The following is a 13033-nucleotide window of genomic DNA, read 5'->3' on the forward strand; positions in this document are numbered from 1 at the left end:
AATATAAAACAATGACTAAATTTCAGTATCTATTTATGACATGCATGATTTCAAACACTTTCTCTTATTTGACCCTTTCACAAAATTATGAGATAGGTATTACAATGATCCCCATTTTATAATTTCTGCGGAGACATACATGTATAAAAACAGAAAAATTCTCAGGAAGGAAAATACTAAACAGATAACAACTATCCTATGGGAAGGACAATGGGTATAAGGATAGTGGTGAAGGGTCTTATTTGTAACGTTTAAATCTTTTTAAAAATATATTTTTATTGATTTCAGAGAGGGAGAGGGAGAGGGAGAGATAGAAACATCAATGATGAGAAGGAATCATTGATCGACTGCCTCCTGCACGCCCCTAACTAAGGATTGAGCCCCAAACTAGGGCATGTGCCCATGACCAGAATTGAACCTGGGCCTCTTCAGTCCACAGGCCAACGCTCTATCTACTGGGCCAAATGAGCTAGGGCTATATCTTTATAAGGAAAATATATTCATGCATTATTTCTGCAATTAAATAAAAGATATGATAAAAAGATATACCAAGGGATAATGTCCATCAGGGTGCTGTGTATGATGGCAAAAACTCTGGAAGAAATGATAATGTCTATCAATAGGGGCTTAATAAAATGGTATTAGAGCAACACAAAGAAACACCATGAAGCCATTAAAGGATCTCTACTTACTGAATGCAAAGTTGTTCATGGATGTTTTTACAATAAGAAAGTCTAAATTTTGTAAAAAGCAAAATAAGTCATCTTCAAAAATAAAGAGGCCACTTCTCTGTTATTAAAGGTATTTTAAAAATAAAGGTATTTTCAAACCATGATGTAAACAGACGGACTTTACAGTCATATAAATTTAAGATGAATTAAGATCAAGAATATAACAACTATAGACAAATTAGGGAGGAATATGAAAATCACAGGATTACATTTCAGCATGAATCTCTGATGTTTAAGGTTATAAAGGTGTCAAAAGATCTGTCATTTTCAAAACATGCTAGGTTGAATTATCTGATATCAAGAGAAATACAAATTTTATTAAAGATCTTCCAAAATATACTCAGGAGTGTTTTTCCTACATTTTTCTTAGGATAAATAAGCTGTAGTCAACAAATAACATATTTATACATTACCCTATTTAGAAGGATCATTATCAAGATAATTCTCTGATGTTGAATAGTTTTGAGCTATAATTAAAAGCCTTCACACATTTCATATATTCTGTGGTTTTTCACCAGTACAAATTTTGATGTTGAATAAGTTGTGAGCCATAATTAAAGGTCTTTCCACATTCCCTATATTCATAAGGTTTCTCACCAGTATGAATTCTCTGATGACTAATAAGTTGTGAACTCTGAGAATAGGCTTTCCCACATATTTTACATTCATAGGGTTTCTCACCAGTATGAATTCTCTGGTGTCGAGTAAGGTCTGAACCAGAACGAAAAGCCTTTTCACATTCCTTACATTCATAGGGTTTCTCACCTGTATGAATTCTCTGATGTTTAATAAGTTGTGAACTCTGACTAAAGGCATTGCCACATTCCTTACATTCATAGGGCTTCTCCCCAGTGTGAATTCTCTGATGTTGAGTAAAGTTTGAGCCACTACTAAAGGCCTTCCCACATTCTTTACATTCATAGGGCTTCTCCCCAGTGTGAATTCTCTGATGTCTAGTGAAGTTTGAGCCACTACTAAAGGCCTTCCCACATTCTTTACATTCATAGGGCTTCTCACCAGTGTGAATTCTCTGATGTCGAGTAAGGTCTGAGCCATAAATAAAGGTTTTTCCACATTCTTGACATTCAAAGGGTTTCTTGCCAGTATAAATTTTCTGATGATGGCGGAGTCTTGAGGGATGTCTAAAGGCCTTTCCACATTCTTTACATTCATAGGGTTTCTCAATGGTATGAATAATCTGATGTGTAGTAAACTGTGAATCTTGTCTAAAAGTTTTCCTATATTCCTTAGTGGCACAGTATTTCTCTTTATTATGAATGATTTGCTGTAATGTAAAGGATGGATGCTGATTAAAAGTGGGCATGCTTTCATGGGTGTATATTGGTTGACTGAAATTTCCCTCCTGAGAGCCATGTTGTTTCTCAAACTGGTCATTACATTCCCAATTATCTCTGAAACTAGAGCACTGAAAGTCATGTCTTGTAAGTCTTCCCATTATCTCCCACTGGGCTGACTCTATTTCATTAATTTCCTTCTTCAGAAATAATTTCTTGGTTTCAAGTCTTGATCCCAGGACTGAAAGAAAATATGAAAGCAATCACTTACATTTCTCTTGTTTGGGAGAAAAAAAACTTCAATTAAAATGAAAGAATTAAACCATATTTTTAAAAAATGGACAAGAATAGTGAGAAGAGATCACATAGTAAGATGAAAGCAGAAAGTAGGCCATTGGTTTGCAAGCATTGCTATCAACAGGAATTACAAAGAGGAGCTTGCTAAATATACACATAACTTACTCTTATCTCCTTTGTTAAGACTCTAATCACACACACACACACACACACACACAAACACACAAACACACTCATACACATATATACATATAAGAGCATGCCATAGCATAAGTGTAAAGTATGGGAAATGATCATACTTAAGTAGAGTTGACAGGATTAAATTAACATGTCAAAGAAAAAATTATAAAGGGTAGGCAAACTATAACTGCAGCCCTGCAACAATTTTTATAAGTAAAGTTTTATTGGAACACAGCCAGTTATTTATTTATAAACTGTCTATGGCTACTTTTAAGCTACAATGGCAGAAGTGAGTAGTTGCAACAGAGACCACATTGTATACAAGCTGAATATTTACAATCTGAACCTTTATTTTTTTTAATATGGTTTTATTGATTTCAGAGAGAGGAAGGGAGATGGAGAGGGAGAGGGAGAGAAACATCAATGATGATAGAGAATTATTGGCTGGCTGCCTACTGCATACCCCCTCTTGGGAATCGAGCCCACAACTCAAGTATGCGTCCTGAATGGGAATCAAACTGTGACCTACTGATCAATCTGACCCTTTAAGAAAAAGTTTGCTAGCCCTTGGTTAGATCTGTGTTGTCCATTACAGTACCCACTAATATTATCTATTTAAATTAAACTTAATTAAAATAAAAAAATATTCAAATTCAGTTGGCACTATTTACATTTCCAATGTTCAGTAGCTAAGTGTGGCTAGTGGCTACCATGCTGGAAATCACAAATATAGAACATTTCCATCATTGCTAAAAGTTCTATTTGACAGTACTTTTCTAGATTCAGTAACTAGAGGCCCACGGTGACTTTAACAAGCAATAAAGAAATAGAGGGTATCAATTCAGACGGGAGAATACCTTTAAAAAAGTCAAATGTTGAATGAATCTAGCATGAGTGGTAGATAGGAAGAATTCTTTGGGGGCTAGATAATATGTTTGGGATTTGATGAAAATACTATTTGCCTTGGAATTCTGAGATGCTGACCTTAGAAGAAAAGGACAGAACACATGCACTATAATGGTGCTGACCAACTGACAGGAAGGGTATTTGTAGGTTCAAAGAGAAGAAAAGAGAATATAATGAAAGGTAGTATATTGCTATTGAAAGATCAGAGTATAAGAATCAGTTATATGAGTTCTTAATTTCAAATTACGTTAATTATAAGCATTGTTTTCTTGGGCAAATTAGTTCATCTTTCTGAGCCCCCAATTCTCTGTCTATAACATAGGAATGGTAGCTAATGCTTACAATCATTGTGAGGATTGGGAATAATATATGAAATGTATTTAGTATAAAATAACTGTTTTGTATTTGAGAGATAATATTATGAACAAATTTCTATACAAACATGGGAATATTCTGCAAGTGAAGTCTTTTGAAGAGCATATTATGGACCAGGAGGGAAACCTCAAGCCAAAGGAGGGAAAATCATTCTAGTACCATCGTCTTCGTCTCCCTCTCACATAAGGAATCCACAAATACTGTCCAATCTCGCTCCTAAATATAGCTTGAAACTCTTCCCTCTATCCTTACTATCTAATACAAAATCTCTCCCCCTTGGACTACTAGAATACCTTCCTACCTAGTTTTTCCACTTGAGGCTTATAATCTTGAATCCACATCACTACAATGGCATTGTCTGCCATTGCTCTGCTTAAAATTCTTCAGTGGATTCCCATGATATTGCTTTTACAATAAAAGCCAAGCTCCTGAACATGGTCTACAAAGCTCTGAATGATCTGGTTCCTGCCTGTCACTTCAACCAAATCTTAGTGTGTGCTCCCTTTTGGTTTCTAAACTCCATCTACACTGGCCTTATTTTGCAGTTCTTTGGATACTCCTAGCTCTTAGTCCCTCTTAAGACCTTTCCAGGTACTGTTCCTTATGTCTAGAAGGTGTTTCCTTTCACTCTTAGCCTTGATTACTATTGCTCATTTTCCAAATCTCTACTTTTAAAGGTCATACTTTTCTTAGGTCTTCCCTGATCCCAATGCCAAATTATACCCTCCTTGTAATTACCGTCTTATCACTTTGTTCTCTTCCTTAACAGGATTTTCACAGAAATATGTAATTACATATTTCTTTAGGTTCCTTTAATATGTTTCCCTGAATAGGTCTTAAGTTTTGTAAGGCAAGAAAAATGTCTAATGTCTTCATCAATGTGTATTCCATGTTGAGCACAGGATCTTGCACATATTGGAAGATCAATAAATATTTATTGACTGACTTGATTAGCATATATACTCCTTATTAATAAAAAATTCCTCTAGAAAAAAGCACATACTCATTTCAAACATGGCACATTGAATACATGCATTTATTACTACTCCTTCATGAAATGCCACTAAGAGAGAGTAATGAAATTAAATTAAAGAAGAAAACCCATTAGGACAAAGAGAATGGGAGAGGAAGGAGCAGTAAGAAGAGTTTGGAAGTTAGAAAGTAGATAGAATAGTAATAAATGATGTAACAACCATTAAAAAAACTGACACCGACATTGCAGATTGGACCTATTGTAGAATCCCGGATATTTTCAAAAACTGCAATTATTAAGTACCTTTGAAAAGTTGGGTGCATGAGGGGCTGCAAGCAGGAAAGGTAATTGGAAATCTAAACAAAACAGGCAGACCTCAGATTCTCAAAACAACCTCATACAGCAGACTGATTTCCTCAGCCTACAATATCTAGTAAACTCCCAGAATCTGGCAGCCAAGTTTATTTTATTACAGTAAACCCTCAATTTTTCAGACCTTGATTTAATAGACTTCGAATTTAATGGACAAAATTTCTGGTCTGTAGGTCATATGTGAAAATTAACACCCTGTTAATTTTAAAATGCTTTTAACCAAGATTTTCTTATAATTAAATTAACAGGTTATATATTTTTAATTAGTTCACTGTTATTTTTAACACATTTTAATGAATAGGCCATATATTGGAAAAAATTGTAGTCTACATATTTACATCCAAGAGTCACCACTCGTAAACAATGTTCAGTGAATAATTAGCATGAGATCACACTGTATAGTGAGCAGTAATTGGTAATTGGTTCTGTTGTTATGTGGTGTGATTTTTGGCAGCAGTTTTTAAAAATATATATATATTTATTTCAGAGAGGAAGTGAGAGGGAGAAACAGAAACATCAATGAGAGAGACACATTGATTAGCTGCCTCCTGCACACCCCCTACTGGGGATCGAGCCTGAAACCTGGGCATGTGCCCTGACCGGGAATCGAACCCAGGACCTCTTGGTCCATGGAATGATGCTCAATCCATTGAGCCACACCTGTTGGGTATCTGTAGCAGTTTTAACGCAAGCTGGTCGATGTTCCAATGTGTGCTAAGCCACACCCCAGCCATGTAGGTTTGTTTATTCTGTGACTGGTGAATGTACTCATTTACTAAACCTATTCAGTATAAATTTAAAATCACAGTAATACACCGAAAACTTTTCTGTGAAATTAAACTTTTTATGCATACTTAATTTTAATTATACAAACATGTCTATATAAGTAAAAACAGGTAAACTAACTAATTTGTGAATTTTTAACATACACATTCAGAAAACCTACTTTATTATATAATGGGCTTTTGGCTTTAACGGAAATGCCCTCTCCTGAATTAGTCTGTTATATTGAGGCTTTACTGTAATTCCCACAAAGAAAGTAGAGGATTTCATTCTGGAGAAAGCCAGCCCAAGAGAAAAGACCTGATAAGTGGTTTAAACCAATAAACAATTCTAGGCAGGTCACTTCCAATAAATCTACACACCCTTAGACACCAACAAGCTCTAATCAGCTTTTTAATGCCATAATGTTTTATATGCAGATAGCCTTGAGTCACTAGCTATTTCAGAAACATCTTAAACATGAGAGGTTAAAATAAATAAAGACGAAAAACTAACTCAGGAAAGAGAAACAATAGAGAAAAAATTTTAATTCATAAGAAGAATGCTTCTGGGGGAAAAAAATAACAATCCTACAAGAAAATTATGTCAGAAAAAGAAATGTTCAAAGAAAAATGTTTTTTAAAAAAATTAATTCAAGGATTACAACTTAATAAAATCCCACAGAAAGTACAACATAAAAAAAGAGATGGAAAAAAATTCCAGGGCTAGGATAAAAAATTTAAGATTTGAATTATCAGTGTTCAATCATATAAAAATTTAATGAGCCCTTCCAATGTATCAGACATGGTACCAGGCACTGGATATAAAAAGTAATCAAAGCTTGAAACATAAAGAACTGAGAAAACGATAGGGAACAAATGATCAAGAAAATGTCAATTATTTAAAGTTTCTAGAGCCTGGCCAGCATGGCTCAGTGCTTGAGCATTGATCTGTGGGCCAGGTCATGGTTTGATTTCTAGTCAGGACACATGCCTGGGTTACAGGTTTGATTCCCAGTATGGGACATGCAGGAGGCAATGATGATTCTCTCTCATCATTGATGTTCCTATCTCTGTCCCTCTCCCTTCCTCTCTGAAATGTATTTTTTTAAAGTTTCTAGAATAAAATGTTTCAGTGTGTGCCAAGCCAAATAAAAGAATGAAATCAACATCTTGATATCTCAACATGAAATATTAGAACATCATAAGTAAAGAATAAATTCTCAAAGCTTCCAATCAAAGAGATAAAACAAGTCACACAAAAGAACTAAAAACCTAAGTGGGTTTTGGACTTCTCAAAAACACTAGATGCTAGAAAAGTTTAGAAATCCATGGAACAATGTCATATAAATTTTTATTTTTAGTTTTTGCCATCAAAATTTTGAAGGGCAGTTTTTTCAACGTAAACCTACATTTCCAGTTAAAGTATCAATAAAAAATGGGAGTGAAATGAAAACATTTTCAGACATGGAAGGATTCACAAAATACATTTTCTATTTACTTCTCTTGCATACTTTCCTTGGTTGCTTTTGGAAGACGTGCTTCAATATAATATAATCTAATAAAAGAGAAACATGCAAATTGACCACACATCTGCTACAACCCAAGTCACGCCCAGCAGCCAATCAGAGCAACTATATGCAAATTAACCCAACCAAGATGGCGGCCGGCAGCCACAGAGCTAGAGCAACCAGGAGGCTTGGTTGCCCCGGCAATGGAGGAAGCCAAGCTTCTCACCTGCCCTGGCTGGCTGTGGCCTCTTCTCAAGGCAACAAAGTTTCAATTATAGAAGATAGATAAATCCCAGATACCTACTTCCAACCAGCCTCCACTGGGAGCTTGGGTGGCTGGGGGCCGTGGCCAGCCTGCAAACAGCCATCAGCCCCTCACCCAGGATGGCCACAACGTCATGGGGTGAGGGTCCCCACTGGGGACTTGGCCAGCCTGCAAACAACCATCAGCCCCTCACCCAGGCTGGCCAGGCACCCCAGCAGGACCCCCACCCTGATCCGGGACACCCTTCAGGGCAAACCAGCTGGCCCCCACCCATGCACCAGGCCTCTATCCTATATAATAAAAGGGTAATATGCAAATTGACCCTAACAGCAGAACGACTGGGAATGACTGGTCACTGTGACACACACTGACCACCAGGGGGCAGATGCTCAATGTAGGAGTTGCCCCCTGGTGGTCAGTGCGCTCCCACAGGGGGAGCTCTGCTCAGCCACAAGCCAGGCTGATGGCTGCCAGTACAGCAGTGGTGGTGGGAGCCTCTCCCGCCTCCTCAGCAGCACTAAGGATGTCCGACTGCAGCTTAGGCCTGCTCCCTGCTGGCAAGTGGACATCATTGGAGGGTTCCCGGGCTGCCAGAGGGATGTCTGACTGCCAGCCTAGGCCCAATCCCCCCCAGGGAGCAGGCCTAAGCCAGCAGGTGGTCATCCCCTGAGGGGTCCCAGACTGCAAGAGGGCACAGGCCGGGCTGAGGGACCCCCCCCCCCCCCCCCGGCCCAGTGCACAAATTTTTGTGCATCGGGCCTCTAGTGAGGGAATAAACAACAACAACAAAAAAGGTATGAGATCCAGCAGTCAAGGTATACAAAAATACAGAAGAGTGTCAAATGGAATTCAAAGGCGAGAGGTAAAGGGAATCAATGGGGTGATACTAAGAAAATCCATAGAATGATAATGAAGGAAAATTCTAAAATGACAGCAGACAAACAGAGCATTAGAGGGATGTCTCAGTTTAAGAATACACCAGTAATCTAATGTGTCAGAAGAGTTAGGTTAATAACAGATAAAGAGAAAGCTAAGGACCTCTCAATGAAGACAAGGATTAACGGCATGAAAATGAACAGAGCTGAGCAATGAAAACCATTTACCTAGTTACTAAGTGAACTAAATAATGACTTAATTTTAAAACTGCGATATAATTATATTTGAAAGATGAAGAAAGAGCGTGTAAAGTAAGAAAGCGATTATCTTCAAATTCCACAATGGAAAGTCAATCACCACTAAAACTAGAATTTTTGAAAAATTCTCAGAAAGGGTGACCAAAAAAAAAAAAAAAAAAAAGTGACAGAGTCTTGGGGAAGGAAAGTTATATAGAAAATAAATGTAAAACTTGAAGGAGAACTCTTAGTAATTAGATGGTTCATTTCTGTGCTGAGCAGAATTTATGAAGAAAGATTTTAACTATATATATATATAATCTTGGTAAAATTTCTGAGGTTCAAAGAAAACTCTATAGAACTTAAAACCTAGATTAATCACGTTATATCCAATTCATATGTCTGTGTTTGGCATTGCCCCAACAATTCTCTAAAGGTTTGAATAGTTGCCAGCCTTGAGATAACAGGAGATTTAATAGGGAAATCTGGAATTCCTTAAAAGACTGGATTATCTGGCATTACTGGGCCGGCATTCTCACATGACAGCTGCCCCCTGGACTTAACAAGTGCTTACCCCTTTGAGACAGGGTATATATAGCCTCTCTCTCATTAGCCACTGTCCCTACTACCACATGAATCCTCATGCCAGAGTCAGTTGCCATGTACATCTGCAATATTAATTTCCTTGTTTTCACCTTCATTCCGAGAGTTTTTGCTGGATATAGAATTCTGGGTTGAATTCAGTTCTTCTGCACAATAAATTATTCCACATTTTTTCTGGCCTACATGTTTGATGAAGCAAAATCTATTCATTCAAATCAGTTTCCCTACAAGTAATGCATTATTTTTCGATAGCTCTTTTAATATTTTTTTTGTCATCCATTTTCAGTAATTTGATTATGATATGTCTGGGAATGAATTCCTTTGGGTTAATCCTGTTTGGGGTTGTTGAGCTTGCTGAATTGATGTATCTTTCACCAATTTTGGTAAACCATTTTTCAAAGTTTTTTTTTTTTCGATCCTTAACTTTCTCCTCTCCTTCTGGGACTTTAACAGCAAAAATGTTAAACCTTTGTTATTGTCCCACATGTCCCTTAAGTTGTATTTTAAAAAAACTTCTCAATAGTTTTTTTCCTGTTATTCACATTGGCTAATTCTAACCTGCCTCCTAGTTCACTAATTTCTCTCCATTATAACCATTATCCTATCCAGTGAGTGTCTATCCAGTGAGTGTTTTTTAAATTTTTATTTTGGCCATTGTACTTTCAGTTCTAAAGTTTCTATTTGCTTTTTATGTCTTCTTTTAATTGTATTGTTTGGTTTTCTGCTATTGATTTATATGGGTTCTGTATATAGTTTTTAGATATTAAACCCTTATCAGATACTAGAGGCCCAATGCACAAAATTCATGCACTGGACAGGGGGAGGGGACTCCTAAGCATGGTCTGTGCCCTCTCACATTCCAGGACCTCTCGGGAGATGTCCGACTGCCGGCTTAGGCCAAATCCCCGAGGGATGCAGGATCCCTCTCGCAGTCTGGGATCCTTCATGCAGTCCAGGACCCCTCATTCCTTATCACAAGCTTGCTCACTGCTCCTTAGCACTGCTGTGGAGGTGGGAGAGGCTCCCGCCACTGCCGCTTCACTTGCCAGCTGTAAGCCTGGCTTCTGGCTGAGCGGCACTCCCCCTGTGGGAGCGCACTGACTACCAGGGGGCAGCTCCTGCATTGAGCATCTGCCCCCTGGTGGTCAGTGCACATCACAGTGACCGGTCATTCCACCTGTCTTTCCGCCATTTGGTCAATTTGCATATTAGGATTTTATTATATAGGATATGATTTGCAAATATTTTCTCCTATTCCATAGGTTACCTTTTTAATTTCTTCCTTTGCTGTGCAGCTTTTTAGTTTGCTTTTTAGTCCCACTTGTCTATTTTTGCTTTGGTTGTCTTTGCTTTGATGTCAAATAAAAAAAAATCCAAGGCTGTCAAATAGCCCACACCTATGTTTTCTTCTAGGAGTTTTATGGTTTCAGGTCTTTTGTTCAAGTATCAATCCATTTTGAGTCCATTTTCTATGATGGAAGATAGTGGTCCAGTTTCATTATTTTGCATGTTAGTCAAGTTTTCCCAACACCATTTATTAAGGAAACTGTCCTTTCCCCGTTTTATATTCTTGGCTCCTTTTAATCTGTGTGTGTTTTTATGCCAATACCATACTGTTTTGATTACTATAGTTTTGTAATATATAGATGACTCCTGAACAACACAGGGATTAGGGATGCTGACCACTGAAAAGGTTAAAAAAATCTGCAAAGTATTTAAGTCAACCTTTATCAACGTGAATTCCCAAATGGTTGGGATACTGTTGAACCTTGAACAATGTGGGTTTGAACTGCATGGGTGCACTTAAATGTTTAAGTGGCCCTACACAGTTCAAACCCATTGTTCAAAAGTCCACTCGAGCTTAAAATCAGGAAGTAAGATACCTCCAGATGCCTCCTTCTTTCTCAAAAATGCTTTGGCTATTCAGGGGCTTTTGAGGTTCCACATACATTTTAGGATTGTTTCTATTACTTTTTTTTTTTGTTAATCCTTACCCAAGAATATTTTTCCATGGATTTTTACAGAGTAAAAGGGAGGGGGAGAGACAGAGAGAGAGAAACATTGATGTGAGACACATGGGTTGATTGCCTCCTGCACATGCCCCCACTGGAGCTGGGGTTCAAGCCTGCAAATGAGGTACGTGCCCTTGACTGGAATCGAACCTACAACCCTTCAGTTCATGGGCTGACACTGAGCAAACCAGTGAGGGCAGGAGTGTTTCTATTTCTCTCAAAGTTGCCATTGGAATTCTAATACGGATTGCACTGAATCTGTAGATTGCTTTGGTAGTATGGACATTTTAATAATACTGATTCCTCCAATCCACGAGCATGGGATCTTTCCATTTCTTTGTGTCTTCTTCAATTGATTTCATCAGTGTCTTATAGTTTTCAGTGGTTATATTTATTCCTAGATATTTTATTTTTTTTGATGCCATTATAAATGAAATTGTTTTGAAATTTCTCTGAGTGTTCACTGTCAGTGTATAGAGACACAACTGATTTTTAAATATTGATTTTGTATCTTGCAATTTTGTTGAACTCATTTATTACTTTTAACAGTTTGGTGTTTTTTTGGCAGGGATTTTAGGGTTTTCTATATGCAGTATCATGCCATTCGCCAATAGAAACAGTTTTACTTCTTTCTTTTCAATTTGGATGTCTTTCATTTCTTTTTCTTGCCTAATTGCTCTGGCTAAGACTTCCAGTACTATGTTAAATAAAATTGGCAAGAATATTTGTCTTGTTCTTGATCTTAGAGAAAAAGCTTTCAGCTTTTGCTATTGAGTATAATGTTAGCTGTTGGCTTGCCATATATGACCTTTATTATGTTGAGGCATATTCCCTGTACCCCCACTTTGTTTAGAAATTTTATCATGAGTGGATGTTTTAAAATGTCAACACTTTAAATGAAACTTTAATGTAATTTTAAAGTTTATATAGAAGACTAGAAAGAAAATTATAACTACATACTTCTGAAGAAAAACGTGGAGGGATCTGTCTTACAAAGATCAGAATCTATACTAATAAAAGGGTAATATGCTAATTAGACTGGGAGACCTTCTGGACGTCCTTCTGGACAAAGCCATGGTGGCGGGGGCCAAGGCTGAGGCAGTTAGGGGCTTTCAGGCTGACGGGGAGCAGATAGGGGGCTATCAGGCTGGCAGGGGAGAAGTTAGGGGGCAACCAGGCTGGCAGAGGGCCAGTTAGGGGGCAACCAGGCTGGCAGTGGGCCAGTTAGGGGGCAACCAGGCCAGCAGGGGGGCAGTTAGGGGGTGACCAGGCCAGCAGGGAGGCAGTTTGGGGCAATCAGGCAGGAAGGCAGGCAGGCAGGAGAATGGTTAGGAGCCAGTGGTCCCAGATTGCGAGAGGGATGTCCGACTGCTGGTTTAGGCCCAATCCCTGAACCGGCAGTCAGACATCCCCCAAAGGGTCCCGGATTGAAGATGGTGCAGGCCAGGCTGAGGGAACCGCCCCCCCCCACCCCCCCCCCCCCCGCCCTGCACAAATTTCATGCACTAAGCCTCTAGTGTTTTATAAAAGCAAGAGTAGCCTGGCCAGCATGGTTCAGTGGTTGAGCATCAATCTGTGGGCCAGGAGGTCATTCGATTCCTGGTCAGGGCACATGCCTGAGTTGCATGCTCAATCCCCAG

At 38.3% G+C, this 13033-nt stretch overlaps 1 protein-coding gene across 6 annotated transcripts in view; it reads right to left on the minus strand.

Annotated features, from left to right (window-relative positions):
- ZNF566 (zinc finger protein 566) overlaps positions 1–13033 on the minus strand; it is a 46933-nt gene continuing 33900 nt past the window's right edge. For all 6 annotated transcript variants that reach the window (XM_070398454.1, XM_070398456.1, XM_070398451.1 and 3 more), the window contains one exon: positions 1–2267. In XM_070398454.1, the coding sequence (XP_070254555.1) occupies positions 1243–2267 (1025 nt within the window). In that variant the 3' untranslated portion in view covers positions 1–1242. The remainder of the gene's footprint in view (positions 2268–13033) is intronic.

The sequence above is a fragment of the Myotis yumanensis genome, unplaced genomic scaffold, assembly GCF_028538775.1.
Source record: "Myotis yumanensis isolate MYYU_CA2020_CCGP unplaced genomic scaffold, mMyoYum1.0.hap1 SCAF_18, whole genome shotgun sequence".
Classification (NCBI taxonomy): domain Eukaryota; kingdom Metazoa; phylum Chordata; class Mammalia; order Chiroptera; family Vespertilionidae; genus Myotis; species Myotis yumanensis.